General features: G+C 38.2%; 3 protein-coding genes and 1 long non-coding RNA gene across 5 annotated transcripts; 2 read left to right on the top strand and 2 right to left on the bottom strand.

The window, feature by feature from the left end:
- Window positions 1–1,173: 1,173 nt before the first annotated feature.
- KP1 (kinesin-like protein 1) lies at window positions 1,174–11,009 on the top strand. The gene is made up of 18 exons (XM_088876051.1): window positions 1,174–1,426; window positions 1,817–2,035; window positions 3,688–3,851; window positions 3,955–4,098; window positions 4,600–4,953; window positions 5,320–5,388; window positions 5,488–5,712; window positions 6,333–6,414; window positions 6,588–6,683; window positions 6,812–6,991; window positions 7,219–7,325; window positions 7,879–8,059; window positions 8,162–8,324; window positions 8,424–8,677; window positions 8,971–9,134; window positions 9,216–9,383; window positions 9,814–10,508; window positions 10,623–11,009. The coding sequence occupies exons 2-18, from the start codon at window positions 1,882–1,884 to the stop codon at window positions 10,774–10,776; spliced, it is 3,354 nt and encodes a 1,117-aa protein (XP_088732177.1). The 5' UTR covers window positions 1,174–1,426; window positions 1,817–1,881; the 3' UTR covers window positions 10,777–11,009.
- On the bottom strand, window positions 2,627–3,174 carry LOC105174999 (histone H4). The gene has a single exon (XM_011097287.3). It carries the CDS (start codon window positions 3,094–3,096, stop codon window positions 2,785–2,787), a length of 312 nt encoding a protein of 103 aa, XP_011095589.1. The 5' UTR covers window positions 3,097–3,174; the 3' UTR covers window positions 2,627–2,784.
- On the bottom strand, window positions 10,997–11,673 carry LOC110013007 (uncharacterized). The gene is made up of 2 exons (XR_002288150.2): window positions 11,561–11,673; window positions 10,997–11,423 (listed from the first exon to the last, which is right to left on the bottom strand). It is a non-coding gene; the product is annotated as an uncharacterized LOC110013007 (long non-coding RNA).
- LOC105175002 (regulatory protein RecX family protein) lies at window positions 11,105–14,656 on the top strand. Of its 2 annotated transcripts, none has more exons than XM_011097294.3 (6): window positions 11,105–11,371; window positions 11,592–11,857; window positions 11,937–12,099; window positions 13,163–13,255; window positions 13,473–13,560; window positions 14,146–14,656. In XM_011097294.3, exons 1-6 carry the CDS (start codon window positions 11,298–11,300, stop codon window positions 14,425–14,427), a joined length of 966 nt encoding a protein of 321 aa, XP_011095596.1. In that variant the 5' UTR covers window positions 11,105–11,297; the 3' UTR covers window positions 14,428–14,656. The 2 variants fall into 2 exon arrangements, with proteins under 2 accessions (XP_011095596.1, XP_011095594.1); XM_011097292.3 differs by having other exon boundaries at window positions 11,115–11,371; window positions 11,583–11,857.
- Window positions 14,657–14,785: the final 129 nt, after the last annotated feature.

The raw sequence follows: 14,785 nt of genomic DNA, 5'->3' as shown, positions 1-14,785 counted from the left end.
ACAAATTTTTTTAAAATTAATCCCACAAAAAAAATTACAAGTGAGCATTAAGGTTAGGAAATGGGTGTTGGTGAAAAATTCGATGAGAAATAGTGTGGGGTTGAGACAAATTGGTAAGAGAATGTAAAAGGGATAACAAAAGGCACAAAATTGAATGATTTGAATGAAGGAAGAGAAGTCGGGACTTTTTCCCCTCCTCTTTGTTTCAAACTTCCAACGTACACTTTCTCTGTGGCATCTGGCAGTGAAATTGGCTATTTGTTACCTATCCCAATGTATTTATATTTCAAACAATTAATGAGTTTTTTGTTTTATAAATCGGCATATAAACAGAATATTCATTACATATAATTAAATATCATATATGCTCACAAAATATTGTACGTAATGATGTTTGCACGGATAATTTGTTTGTTTTATTTTATTTTAAATCACAATTATATTTACTCCCAAAAAATTGAATTAAAAAAAAATGAATGGGCCGAGGTGTTTAATTTGAATAAAAACCAATGCATGGTGATGGGCAGCAGGACCACTAAACTCAGGCAACATCATCATAATCACCACATTCCTGCTTCTATCCCTCTTTCATTAACGTGCTTTCCCTTACATCATTCCATACCCCTCGGGATGAATTCAATTTTGTATTGCATCTTCTGTTATATTTTACATATATATATATATCATTATGTGGATAATTTTTTTTAATTAATAACATAATTTTTATACATGTGATGTGTATATGTAAAATGAATAGATTTTGCTATAGAGCATTTAAGTCGAATTCCAATAAACGATTACAACATTAATCTTCACATAAGTTGTGCCATTGAAATAACTTTGATTACATATGAATACCTCAAAATCAAATGAGTAGCTGATTCATTTAAATCAGACCAAATTAGCACTCCCACCCCTTCATTGATTAAGGTTTGTGGTGTTGAGCAGGGCAAATTAGAGAAGGCAGATCTTGCCGCCCAGCCCAACGTTCGAAAGACCCAACTTGTCGGATCCTGGTTCGCCCCATTCCTCGCCACGTGGAATTCAGTGACGAAAGGCACAATTTAAATCGTGTTAACTCCGTTAAATATAGCGTGGGGTCCAGCCCAGTTCCGGAAAAGCAGAGACAACGGGACATTTTCCTATCAGGTGAGGGCCTTCTTCAGTATTTGAGTTGAGTGAGTCTGCAGTCTTCTCCCCCCTTTCTGCCTCTCGTATTTGCATTAAATGAACCTCTATTGAATTTTGAATTCTTGTTTGCAACTCACGAGAACCTCGTCCAACTGAACCTCTCATTTTATTGTTCAGATCTAATCTTAATCGGATACCGTCAGCCTCATACCACCTTATGTTCTTCTGCTTCTTCTTCTTCCCTGGATTCCATCACCGGAATTTGTAGGACTGTTCGCGGGCTGTGATTAATCAGGTAACTTACAGTTGTTCTCATGGTTGTTTGTGTCGTTGAGTTTTGAATTCAAATTCAATTTCAGTTTCCAATTCTTGATTCCTTTTCCTTTTTATTCTGGTTTCTCAATTCTCATGCTGAATCCTCTGCAACTGATACTGCCTGCATTCTTTACTTTAATTGGATTACTTGGAAAATCCGCAAGATTTCTGAGGGAGAAACTGTCTCTGTCGCCTTTTCATCACTCTAACCTCTTTCTCTGTCTTGTTATTAACGAGGAATAATATCTTAACCGTTTATGTAATTCAGTTGAAATGGTCAGTTTCAGATCATCCCAAGAGTTAATTTAATTCCCCGTGACAAGCCATCCTCTTTTGTTTTTTGTTCTTACTGAATTGTGATTTGTGACAGGGCTATTCTAATCGCACGTACTCCGAAGGAGGTCGGGCTAAGGAGAAACGCCAGAAAAGGAGAGAATGCCGCAAGAAAGCTACAGTAGCTCAATTTTCAGCTCTCCCAGCAAGAACTTGAGAGGACTAAAGGGATTGATCTACAACAATAGCGGTGCTCCATATGCCGAAGAAATAATCAGTGACCGTGAATTAGCTCACAGAAAAGCCGAGGAAGCAGGTTCGTCAACATACACACAATTCTAAAACTAAATAATGAATCCTCTGTTTTTTCTTCCTTTATGAATTTATAGCCTTTCAATAATTTGAATAAGCGTATTGGCATTGATTAATGGACAAAATGAAGATTAAAAGACAGAGCAAAAAGAAAGGGAAAATAATTTCCTGGAAGTCAAAAGTGTAGTAGTTGGTGTCGCTGCGTCAAGATTCCAGATTTGTAGTCCAAAAGCAACAAGGGTAGTGCAGCACATCATAATATAAGGTAGTAGGAGACTTGGGGTAGGCAGATGGCCTTCGAGTGTGTTCAAAAAGTGAAAACTTAAAATTGTATTAGCTGCCCGGATACTCATGTCAGTTTGGCCCGCCATCAAAGTTGTGGGTCTAGTTCTCTAACCCGGCCACTATTCTTAATTGCAGGCATGAATAAAAAAGAACCTTTAGCCGGCTTCTAAAAACTATGCATAATGATTGCACTTGGCACCATCAGGCTTGATCTTCACGCTGGGAAGGAAATTAATCAAGTGCCCTATGAGTTCTCTTATTTACTGAAATTGCAATTAGGTTAATATTAAAAGAAATTGGAAGTTGAGCATTGTGTGAGAATCACAACAGCAATTCATCTCATTCAAGTAATAAACGACAATGGAATACAAGATCTCTTCAATCCTCTAAGTGAACTCCTAATAATAATACCCAAACTGACTAAATCTACACAAATATCACCATATCCAATCGTAACCCTAGAAAATCCTAGCCTCCGAAACCATAAAGGGTGCGTCCCTGCCTCTTGAGGGCATAAACCACGTCCATGGCGGTCACCGTCTTCCGCCGAGCATGCTCAGTGTAGGTGACGGCGTCACGAATGACATTCTCCAGGAAAATCTTCAAAACACCGCGAGTCTCCTCGTAGATTAAACCGCTGATGCGCTTAACACCGCCACGACGGGCCAAACGCCGAATCGCCGGCTTGGTGATACCCTGGATGTTATCCCTCAGCACCTTCCTGTGGCGCTTAGCTCCGCCCTTCCCCAAACCCTTGCCTCCCTTTCCTCTTCCTGACATTCTCTACGATCTCAATGAATTTATATGAACTCCCGACGGAGGATCTTCCGAGGATGAATCTGAATATTTTTAACTGTGGTCAGTACAAAACGGTGATTATGATGGGATATTTATAGGGTTGGAGTATGGGGGTAGGACTTCACTAGAGCCGTTGGATGATGTGGAACAATCTTCGGTTGTGAGCTATGATCCGCGTTGTTTCAGTTGAACTGCTGTGAGCCATTGATAAGACATGAATCGACGGTTTAGAGTGAACATTAACTTTTAGGTAAATGGCGCGATCATCTTGGCTTAGGATTTTTAAATCCCCGAAATTTCGCGTGGCGCGCTAACTTAACTTTTTTTTAGGTAAATATAATTTTTATTAAATAAGTTATAGAATCGTACAGTACAATAATCATGAGTTACATCTCCCTCCATCGATCGCTAACTCAACTTTTAGTCACAAAATAGTAATTAATTAAATTTTTAAAAGAAATAAGCTGAAATTAATCAAAATAGAAAAAGAAAACAGAGAATATGATTTGTAGTAGTAAAACAATCTGATCGGCATTCCTTCTTTGCTTGTGCTTTACAAACCTATAATTTCAGCTCTGAGGAGGTATCAGGCGGCGCAATGGCTCCGGCAGATGGACCAGGGCGCTTCGGAGGTGCTCCCCGAAGAACCGACGGAGGGGGAATTTTGTTTGGCGCTTCGCAACGGATTAATTCTCTGCAACGTCCTCAACAAAGTCAACCCCGGGGCTGTTCACAAGGTACTGCGAACAATCAACTACTATTTGTCGTGGATTTATTTTTGTTGGATAAGTTTTGATCCTTTGATTGTTTAACGATGTTTATGATTTCTTTTTGTGGTAGGTGGTGGAGAATCCGGTGCTGGATGTCCAGGCTACGGAGGGGGCAGCACAGTCTGCTATTCAGTACTTTGAAAACATGAGGAATTTTCTAGTTGCTGTTGGCAAGATGAAGCTACTTACGTTTGAAGCGTCTGATCTTGAAAAGGTTTGCACCACTTTTTGGGTTTGTGTTGCTTATATGCTGGTCCTGTGATGATTATGCTGTGGCATGTGTAGTAGCTTCTTAAACCTATCATGGTAGATGTCAGCGATAAGGTGATAACGTCTTTGAACTTGATTCACACAGTCAAGTTGAACTAATATGGACTATAATTGATTTGCAGCAGACTTTGTACATTGTTTTAACTTCATTTCATCTCTTATGCTGATTCTTTCTGATCCACCAACACCAACCTTTTGTTAACCATGAGGATGCCCAAATAGTGGTTTCTTCAGCGGCCTCATTGGGCTTCGCGGTTTTTTGATATAAATGTTTAACATTTTGTAATGTAACTTATGTTAAGATTGCCGTCCAGCTTAAATGAAATGTGTTTTAATATTTTCAGCTAAAATATGTAAATGATACACATGCTTCTAAATGGTTAATTAACTTAGTTATGTCTTTCCTGTTATACATTCATGAACTTCAAAATTATTGAATTTATAGGGCGGCTCATCAGGCAAAGTAGTGGAATGCATTCTATGTTTAAAAGGATATCATGAATGGAAGCAATCTGGAGGTATTGGAGTATGGAGATATGGTGGAACAGTGAAGATTACTTCATTCATGAAAGAATCACCATCTACAGGTAGTAGTGAGAGCGCAGATGAATCAACAGATGATTCTGAATCTTCACAATATGAACAGCTAATGGAATTCCTCCATTTATCTACTGAATCACATGAGGAATCCAGGGCAGGCAATGTACTCAGCTTCATGTTTGATCATTTTAGTCTTGGTCTTCTACAAGCTTTTCTGAACGAAACCAATGGGTTTGAGGACTTGCCTTTGAGTCCAACGGTAGGTAAGACTATTCTTTGTTTATTGTATCTGAATATGCTATTTGTTGTGTTTTGTGGGTACTACAAAAGATTTTCTGAAAAGGATGTCTGAAAAAGTTTCAACATCTTGAAGGGAATAAAAATTCTCAACATGATGGTTAACCACGAATACATAAAGATTGTTCTTTCCCTGTTTGGAGGTCTTAAAATACATACTCTTGTATTAATTTTATTTGGTTTATGACTTTTTAGTATCTGGATAATCATATGCATACAGCAGTCTATCATTGTAATGCATCTTTTCGAAGAATTTGTTATATCATTATCATCTGCATTTTCCAAGTATACCAACCATCTTCATTCAGCTGACTGTCGAAATATGTAGGTTATCGATTTTCTGCTGAGGAAGGTTGTTAAGGATTTCTCAGCATTATTGGTGTCTCAGGGTGATCAGGTAATTATGGTTGGAATAGCTATTTATGAACATGACACAGTTTCTGCCTGTTCAATCTAGTACTAGAACTAATTTATCCTCTCAATCTTTGCCTTGCAGCTTGGCTTATTTTTGAAGAAAGTCCTTAATAGTAATTGTGGTCCTCAGACAAAATCTCAATTCCTTGAAGCCATAAGAAAGTACCTAAGTAAAAGGACCAGGCTTGTATCAAGTGATATTTCTAATTTCTGCATTTGTGGTGGAAAAGGTGATGTTGCACGGCATGGAAGTATCTGCTCTCATGGTGGTTTAGAACTACTTGATCTTCAGCACAGACAGCTAGAGGTATTTGCCCTTGGCTTCTAAGTGTTTTGTCCTACCCTCTCCCTTTTGATTTCCTTACTTAAGATTTATAGGAGGAGTATATAGTGAGAAATTCAAACTGATCCACTAAAAAGATTTTAACCTTTCACAACTTTATACTTCAACAGCCAGCAGTCGAAGTCAAATTATGGTGAAACTTTTTTTTTGGGGGGGGGGGGGGGTTGAAAGGGAAAGAATACATTAAAAAATATTACTGAACCAATGGATTTGGTTGAGATCCTATTTGCTATTGAGTTGATCAGTAATGGAAGTTAAGAATTCTGGGAAAAGGATTATTATCATTGTGTTCAGACTTCAACATCCAGCTTTATCTCTAAGAGAGATTTTGTGGGTTGCTGTCAAAGGTTTGCCAGTTTTGGACTTTTTGATCAAACTTTTGGGAGGTGCCAGACATACAGTAATAAGTTAACTGCCTGATATATATTATATGTGCTTTTCATGTGATGCTTTTGTTTGTAACTGAAAAATGTATATTTGCTGCCAATGTCAGTATACTTCAACTTTGCATGTTTTATGTGACCTTGCATCCTCTTATGTGAATATACTCCTGATAATGTGTTTCTATTGTTTTAATATTACAGGACCTAAAAGCTATTTATAAAGAGACAAAAGAAGAGGTCCACCAGGTTCAATTAGGATGGGAGAAAGAACTCCAATGTCTGGGTCAGATTCAAGCCAGCAGTTACATTTTGTCATCTCATTCTTTTTGTTTTTCCTTTTGCATTTGTATGCTGTCTGCATGAAGACATTTGCCTTTTTTAGTGCCAAAAAGTTCATATTATGGTTACTTCTAGCAGCATTTGTCTAGTCTATTAATGCAACAATACCTTTAACAGGGCACCATGTCAAGGGCCTAGAAGTCGCTGCTTCTTCATATCAAAAGGTTTTGGAAGAAAACCGTCTTCTCTATAATCAAGTTCAAGATCTAAAAGGTGATCGTTTAATTTTAAAAAAGGCTCGTAGACGATGCCTTTTGGAGTCTAAGAGCCTGTAGCCCAGAAGCATATAATTGGCATTTGTATGAAACTGAAAATTACCATAACATAATTGTTCTTCGCAGGAACCATCAGAGTTTACTGTAGAGTAAGACCGTTCCTTCCAGGACAATCTAACGGGCAGTCGACAGTTGATTATATTGGGGAAAATGGAAATATTATGATTGTGAATCCCCTGAAGCAGGGTAAAGATGCAAGGAAGGTTTTCTCATTTAATAAGGTCTTTGGAACAAATGTGACACAGCGTAAGCCCTCATCACCTTCTCTTTTAGTTGATATTGTAATCTAGCCACCTTTGAAATTAGATATGTCAAATTGAAAGTTGTGCAGCAAGGTAGGTTTCACTACGAGACATGGACAATCTCCAGTGTCATTCTTAATATTCACTCCGCATATAATATAAAAGCAGCCACATCATTGCCTAACATTCTTTTCTGAAGCTTCTTATGCTAATCTGTTTTCGATATTGCAGAACATATATATGCAGATACCCAACCATTAGTGAGATCTGTTCTGGATGGTTATAATGTTTGTATATTTGCATATGGTCAGACTGGCTCTGGGAAGACATACACAATGGTAATGTGGTTTTTTCCAATAGGAACTGTAGCATCGTATTGCATTATTAATTCAGAAAGTGAGTTTGTTATAAACGGCATGGCACTTTTGGCTGCACAAAGTTATGAACTTATCATTTAGGGGAACATATTATGATTTGTCTTACTATGGTTGTGGACAACTAGTGGATGATGCAGATTGCAGATGTTTGGTAATATATTTGTATATTTACTCAAGCACTCATCATTAGCCATGTTATTCTATATCTATATATCTAGATACAACTCCACTGCATAATAATTTCAAGGAAGAAATGTTCTTACTGAAGTAATAACTGGAACATATTAGTTGATTTTCCTTGGATAAATTTGGAGTTATTTAGACTTCAGACAAATTATTCCCCTGTGACCCAATTGGGAAAGACATGCCAATCTATATGGTGGCAAAAGTATGTAAGAGTTAAGCTATTTCATAACGGGCAGACCATCATAACCAAAAAAGATATAGCTTGTTTGTGTTCTCTGTAAGATCTTTTACACATGAGTACTGAATCATTTACATTCCATGTACACAGAGTGGTCCAGACTTGACAACAGAGGAGACATGGGGGGTGAACTATCGTGCTCTAGGTGACCTGTTTCACATTTCAAAGGCCAGAATGGATGTTATAGAGTATGATGTTGCAGTCCAAATGATTGAGATATACAATGAACAAGTGAGAGATTTGCTGGTCTCTGATGGAACCAATAGAAGATATCCTTGTCAAACTTTTTTCTCATTGTTGATGTGAAAAAGTTTTCTGCTTATGATATACATCTCTTAACGTGAATTGTCAATGCCCTTAATTGTTTTCACATTAGATATCCGAAACAATTCTCAACTTAATGGTCTCAATGTTCCTGATGCAAGCCTAGTTCCTGTTAAATGTACTCAAGATGTTCTTGATTTGATGAGAATTGGACAGAGAAATCGTGCTGTGGGTGCAACGGCTTTGAATGTGCGGAGTAGCCGATCTCATAGGTGATCCTTTTTTGTCCCCTTTGAAGCTTACAGTTTTCCGCATGACATCTCTTCTTTAATATTATTTTTATAATCTTCGATGGACACCCTTTCTTGCAGTATTTTGACAGTTCATGTCCGAGGAAAAGAACTAGTCTCAGGCTCCATCTTAAAGGGTTGCCTTCACTTAGTAGATCTAGCTGGGAGTGAAAGAGTGGATAAATCTGAAGCTGTTGGTGAAAGATTGAAAGAAGCTCAGCATATTAACAGATCTCTTTCTGCACTTGGAGATGTTATTGCTGCTCTAGCACAAAAGAGTTCTCACGTACCTTACAGGAATAGCAAGCTTACTCAAGTCTTACAAGATTCTCTAGGTAATTCATGCAATCTACGTTTTTGTAAACATTCCTTTTAGATGCAATCGTTCTTCTGGTATGTTGTTGAGATATGAAATGAAATACGGTCTCTACTCCTTGCCTTACATGGTAACCTTTTTGAGGTACTTGATTGTTGACCTGGCATCAGATTATGCGAGTTGGCTTGAAAAATCTTGACTACAAATTGTTTGTCAGAATAAAATGAATATCAAGATATTGTAAAGCCTGTTGCAGGTGTAATATCAGTTCTGCAAAGCTTATTGTTCTTATTACTGTCATCTTTTCCACAGGGGGACATGCTAAGACGCTGATGTTTGTGCATATAAACCCAGAGGTTAATGCTCTAGGGGAGACGATTAGCACTCTCAAATTTGCGGAGAGAGTTGCCACAATAAACCTGGGGGCAGCCCAATCTAATAAAGAAACTAGTGAAATTAGAGAATTTAAAGAAGAGGTCTGTACTTCTACAATAGTTGTCTAATATTGGCTTTGATCTTGTTGAGCTGATGTTCTTAATGTTTCATGGTTCATTAAGATCTCAAACCTCAAGCTAATTTTGGAAAGAAAGGAAGCTGAATTGGAGCAGTTGAAAAGTCGCACAAATAGAGCTGCTGTTTCACCACTTCGGGTGCCTAAATTTAACAGCAATTCCAGTTTGAAGCCAGACATCAGTCAGCAACTTGTAGATACTCAAAACATAGAGGTAACTGCCAAAAGCTATTGCATAGACATGAACATCATAAATCGATATTCAAGTAGTACCTAATATTCCAAATCCACATCCTTCATTAAATTTAATCACTTTTGCTTTGTCCTTTTGACTTGGTAAAATGTAAAAAGTAACTGGAGCTAGTTACAATAGAGGTTTTGAATGTGTTTATATGTGAGAGCCTATGATAGACACTAATGTAAAAAATAAAACTATGCAGTTGGCCTAATACGAGGCATGATCATTGAATTGCACGGCATTGGTTTTGGAAAAGTTCATTTTTAAGGAAATATCTGGTGCAATTCAATACTTCTAATTCATAAAAGGCTTAACCATCTTTGTGTGACATTTGCATATTAGATTTCCAATTCATGTGGTTTGATGAGCCAGAAGTAGATCTGATCTCTTTCATGCTAAGTTTCAGGCAAGAAGCTGTTCCTCTGGTAAGCAGAGAAGGCCTCGAGTGCCCTCAAAATTCACGGACAAGGATGTCATCCCAAAAGTGCCCCTCCTAGCTGAAGAAAGATCAGTAGGCTCCACAAATCCTAGATCTCCATCTCCGCCAATTAGGAGATCAATATCCACTGATAGAGCTGCCCTCATCAAACCTAGAATAAAGTCTGACGCACTTGAAAATTCGGTCATAAAAGTCCCATTTCCACCAAGTCTTGCAGTCAATAAATCTGTTGCCAGTGTGCCTCCAATTGTACCATCTGCCATGAGCACACGCCTCTATGCGCTGGGTTCACAAGAGGCACCTCTTCCAGATGCTTTAAACAGCCTCCAGAGGATCACACTACGAAAAGTTCCTCCTGAAAATGAAGAGGAACAATTCAAGCAAGCACTGAATGTGCGGCAAGGTGGCATCAGAAAATCTAAACCAGAGAGTAAGCTCAAGACCAAACAACAGACATCAGCTAAAGTTCAGAAATCTGGTGTTTCAGATACGACCTTGCTTTCGGATGTGGGCACCCGTAAAATGCTGGAGGAGACTCCAAAAGTTGATTTTTCAGATCCTGAAAGTGAGCAGGGACGTTTAGGATTGCCGGCATGTGGTACCACTAGGGTGAAGAAGCTTCATAGGAACTTCTCAAGGAACTCTCAAAATGTAGAACCAAGGTATGACGGAAATATTTGCTTTAGAAATTAAGCTTCCATATTCGTGGACTTCTCACATGGAACTTTTTCCTAGTCCATTTGTTTTCACGGTTACATGTTCTCTTTGTCAAACAGAGAACTAATCCAGACAATGGATCCCTTATCGGCTGGGTACCAAGAAAATAAACTCTCCAACATCGTACCTCAGAACGTAAAAGAATCAGGCAATTCATCTGTGCGTGAATTTCGAAGGAGTAGATCTACGCCTCGAGGGAAATTTATGATTTGACTGCAAATGAACTGAGAGCATGTGGTCATGAGAATATTTGTACAGTACATTCTTTACATGTTGATTCCAGATTGCAGTGCTCTTTACATACCATAATTCTGTATTTATGAGGTCGACATGATTCATTCCTTCATGTTCATATTTTGTCAAGATACTATTGATTTTTTTGCTGTTTCCACTTGATGTGGGCAGCTGAGGAATGAAATATAATAAATACAGCTTTCAGAACACAAGAGGATTAATATACTTACTGCGGATTTCTCCTTTTCCCATTTGATGTTACAATCCGATGCTTTGTGTGAATGAATATCATCAAATTATTTATTTATTTTTTAATTTTTGACTAGCTTATTATTAAAAAAGGAAGAAGAAAACATAATACATGGCGTGAAGAATCAATCCCGATACGCGCGTAAAAGGCTAACCATCTCCATCTGTGGTATTAAAATCCAGGCCATCTCCAATTTTTGCCGCTCGCGAATTAGGGTTTCAGTCTCCCTTCCATTCCTCAGCGTCCAAACATGGCTTACTTTCCCGGGAACTTCATCCATGCAACTGCAATCAAACTCCAATTCCGAGTCTTTCTAATCCCCTGGTCGGTATCTTCTTCATTCTCTGCCCTATGTTCTTCTGTCTTTCCCTCTTTCCTGCGAAAATTGGAATTTTATCAGTTTTGGAGATAAGAGCAATCCACTCAGACGACATAAGAATAAGGATTAAACTCTTGTGTGGAAAAACGTTAATCTTGCTACTTTATATGGCAGCCATAGTCATTGTGTATTACTTTTTAAAGATTTAATATTTAGGGTAAAAAGGAAAAGCGGAATAATTTGCTGCGCCAAGGGGAGGGACTACAGTAGCTCGTTTCCAGTGAAATACATTCCCAACAAATCCTCAAGGAACGAAGGAAATGAAGTTGTTTCTTTGCCTCAAAGGTATTTGAACAAAAGGCATGATGAGCCGGAGTTGAATGTAGCGACTGCCAATATTTCCAAGAGTGCAAGCCGGAGGATTTTGGATGTTGAGTCCATGAATCATGACGCCTGCAGTACTTCTAACATAAGTCATGGGCTGAGTTTTGGTATGGTTAAGTTACGCTTAGTATATTTTTATGTGAGAAGTTGAACTGAAATTTTTAATTGTTATGTGGGAATTTCTAGAGGTGGAAGAAGAGATCGAGGGGGATTTCATGGCTGTGAATGATGAATTCATTGAAGAGCCTGATGAGATCATCGATAATAGTAGTCAAATATGTCTTGGAATTCAATCAGGTTATAGTCGGCAAGATGTGGAGAAGTCGGCGATTGAGTTACTTGCTTCCAGGTTTATTATTTAAATAATTTCATATAGTTGAATAAATTAGAATGCTCTGATTTTCCATCTGTAACTGAATACTTAGTAAATTTGATTGGTTTTCTCCCTTAATATACTGATCTAGGTTAGTATTTGTTAATTTGTTGAGAGATTTTAAATCACACAAGATGTGTTGGAAGCAGAGCAGTATTTCAGTTATATGAACCAAATAGAAATGAACACCTTTAGTTGATTTGATTCCACGTCTAAGATTTTCTAAAATATCAAGTTATGAGCAGGCACAAAAGTGATTGAGCCAATAATGAATAACCCCAACCAAGAAATAAGTCTTAACTTTCTGACTAATATACTTTGCTACCTTGGACTCGAGTCCTCGACTTGGTGAAAGCCTTCCCTTTGAAATAACCGAAAAGATGGAAACCAAATAGTATCCTGTGAGAACGAAGTGCAGATGGTAATGGCTCAATCAATGCATCCAAACTGTTGGATCGTATGCACTATGCAGTGACTTAGAATCCCTCCAAAAGGAGAATCCAATGGATTTTGAGTGAAGTTAATTCTTGAATGTTCTAAATATTGTATTTGTGTGAATCTGAACTAGAGTAAGAAACATCACTGAAGGTTTTATACCTTCACTAGGATTACCCTGAGGTTGCAAATTCGTGCAAACAAGGATTTCCTGCTATATGCTAGGCTTGCTAGCCGAAGAAACAGCCAGCTCTAGCAGCTGTTTCCAAGGGAGTGAACCTCCTAATGAGGTTTTTCCATTTGGTTTAGTTGTTGCTTTGTCATGAATGAGGCTAAGCTTTTGATGCACTAAAAGGTGTATAATCATTGTCTTGGTTATACAATATGCTAGTGAGAGAACCTCTATTTTGTGGGAATCCTTACCTTTCATTCAAGCTCTGATGACGACATAGTGAACCAGCTAGCTTGTTGGTCTTCAAACTTTTCTGTTGAGGAGAAATATTGATGGGGTTAAAAGATTTATGTGCTTGCTCAAACTCATCTTAAAGTTTGCTATGTGTATGTTCACAATTTTGTGTGCCTGAGGCATGCTGCAAAATTGCAGAGCATTTACTGCTGTGGAGCTGAAAAAGAAGCTACAAGGAAAGAGTTTTCCACTTGAAATTGTTGATGCAGTGATAACAGACTATCAGAACAGGTGCATAGCCAAGAACATGTAGTTTTCAATTCATCAGTCTTTCTGGGGTAATATGGATGAAATTTCTCTTGCCCTGTACTAATCAGTTTTGGAGTTTGGCATGGTTCTACATGAAGTTACAATTAGAGGCCTCATATGAGGGAAATTTTACTTCCAAGCAATCACCAAATTGCAGCACAACCCACTTGCAGCCCTTGATCCTTGTTTTTTACTGTAGGGGTCTGATTAATGACTGCTTATATGCGGAAACATATTCTCGATCCAGATGGTCTTCCTCGAGTTGGGGCCCTCGGCGAATCAGACAAGTAAATTTAACTCTATATTATGCTATAAACTGTTCCAAATATGTATTTTTGGTATATCATTGGCAAACTTTTCCTCCCCTACCTCAATCAGCAAACTTTATTGGTCCTACTGACGGTGCAGTGCCCCCTTTATTGTGCTCTTGACAATTTACTGCGCACTTTACAATTGATTTTAGGTTTTTGTAATGGATGATTTATTGCGTTTATGTCCAGTTACTTTTTCATCAACTCAGGCCAAGTTGCTAAGAATAGGAATTTTTTAAGTCTTAGTTAGGGAGCCTCTTTTTGCTGTTTTATCCATCAGGAGAACATGGGAAAGAAATTATAAACTTCCAGGGGATGCTTTTCCCCTATAGGTACAATTTCCTTTATCTATTCCACCCCATCTTGCTGAGAGAATATGTGAGTTTCAGCTCTGTTATGATAGATGTTGCTGTACTTTGGCATTAGGTTGACCTGTTATTGCGTGGTTATCTCTTTATCTTTTTGTCCACTTAATTTATCTTAACTCACGCTTCAGAAGCTGTAACTATAATACCTTAGAAAGAAAACAGTACGTCTAATTGTATTATGATTCTTAATTAGGCATTATTCAAAAAGGGGGTAAGCGAAGTAGATGCAGAGAAAGCGATAAAACTAGTCTTTGAGAATGGTGAAGGTGGTGGAGATCAGGATTCAGGAATTGCTATGTCAAAGCATTCTATTGATCAGCTATACGTTCAGGCCTTGAAGCAATGGCAGCGAAGTAATGGAGCCCCTCAAGAGACACGAAAATCAAGAATCGTCCGGTGGCTTCAGTATCGTGGCTTCAATTGGAGTGTTATTAAATATGTATTGAAGAAGTTGGAATCCGACAGTCCTTCCTAAAGCCTTCCTGCTCTGCTGCCAGTGGTGATAACTCTTCGTCGATGTGCTGTTCTTATCAGTCTCAACGGGTTTAGTATGGACTTGTCAAATGTACCCTAAGTACATGTAATAAATGATGAAAGGAACAATTGTGAGGAGGATGCCAGGAAGATTGTTGTCGTTTCTCTGAGGCTAGACATCAGATACAATGCATCAATACATTCTGAAATAGATACGAGAATTTGTTTCACTGAGTTACCTATTATCTGAGTGATGAGTACTGTGCTTGCAATGCATCTCTCATCCTTATATTTTTCCGTGGTGCAAGATAAGGGATTCACTATACATAGAAACCATATGCTTATGTGATGCACCCACA

Source organism: Sesamum indicum, linkage group LG12 (assembly GCF_026168435.1).
Source record: "Sesamum indicum cultivar Baizhima isolate 11 linkage group LG12, ASM2616843v1, whole genome shotgun sequence".
Lineage (NCBI taxonomy): Eukaryota > Viridiplantae > Streptophyta > Magnoliopsida > Lamiales > Pedaliaceae > Sesamum > Sesamum indicum.
Note: the sequence above shows the minus strand (reverse complement) of the source record. Positions and strands in the feature narration are given on the sequence as shown.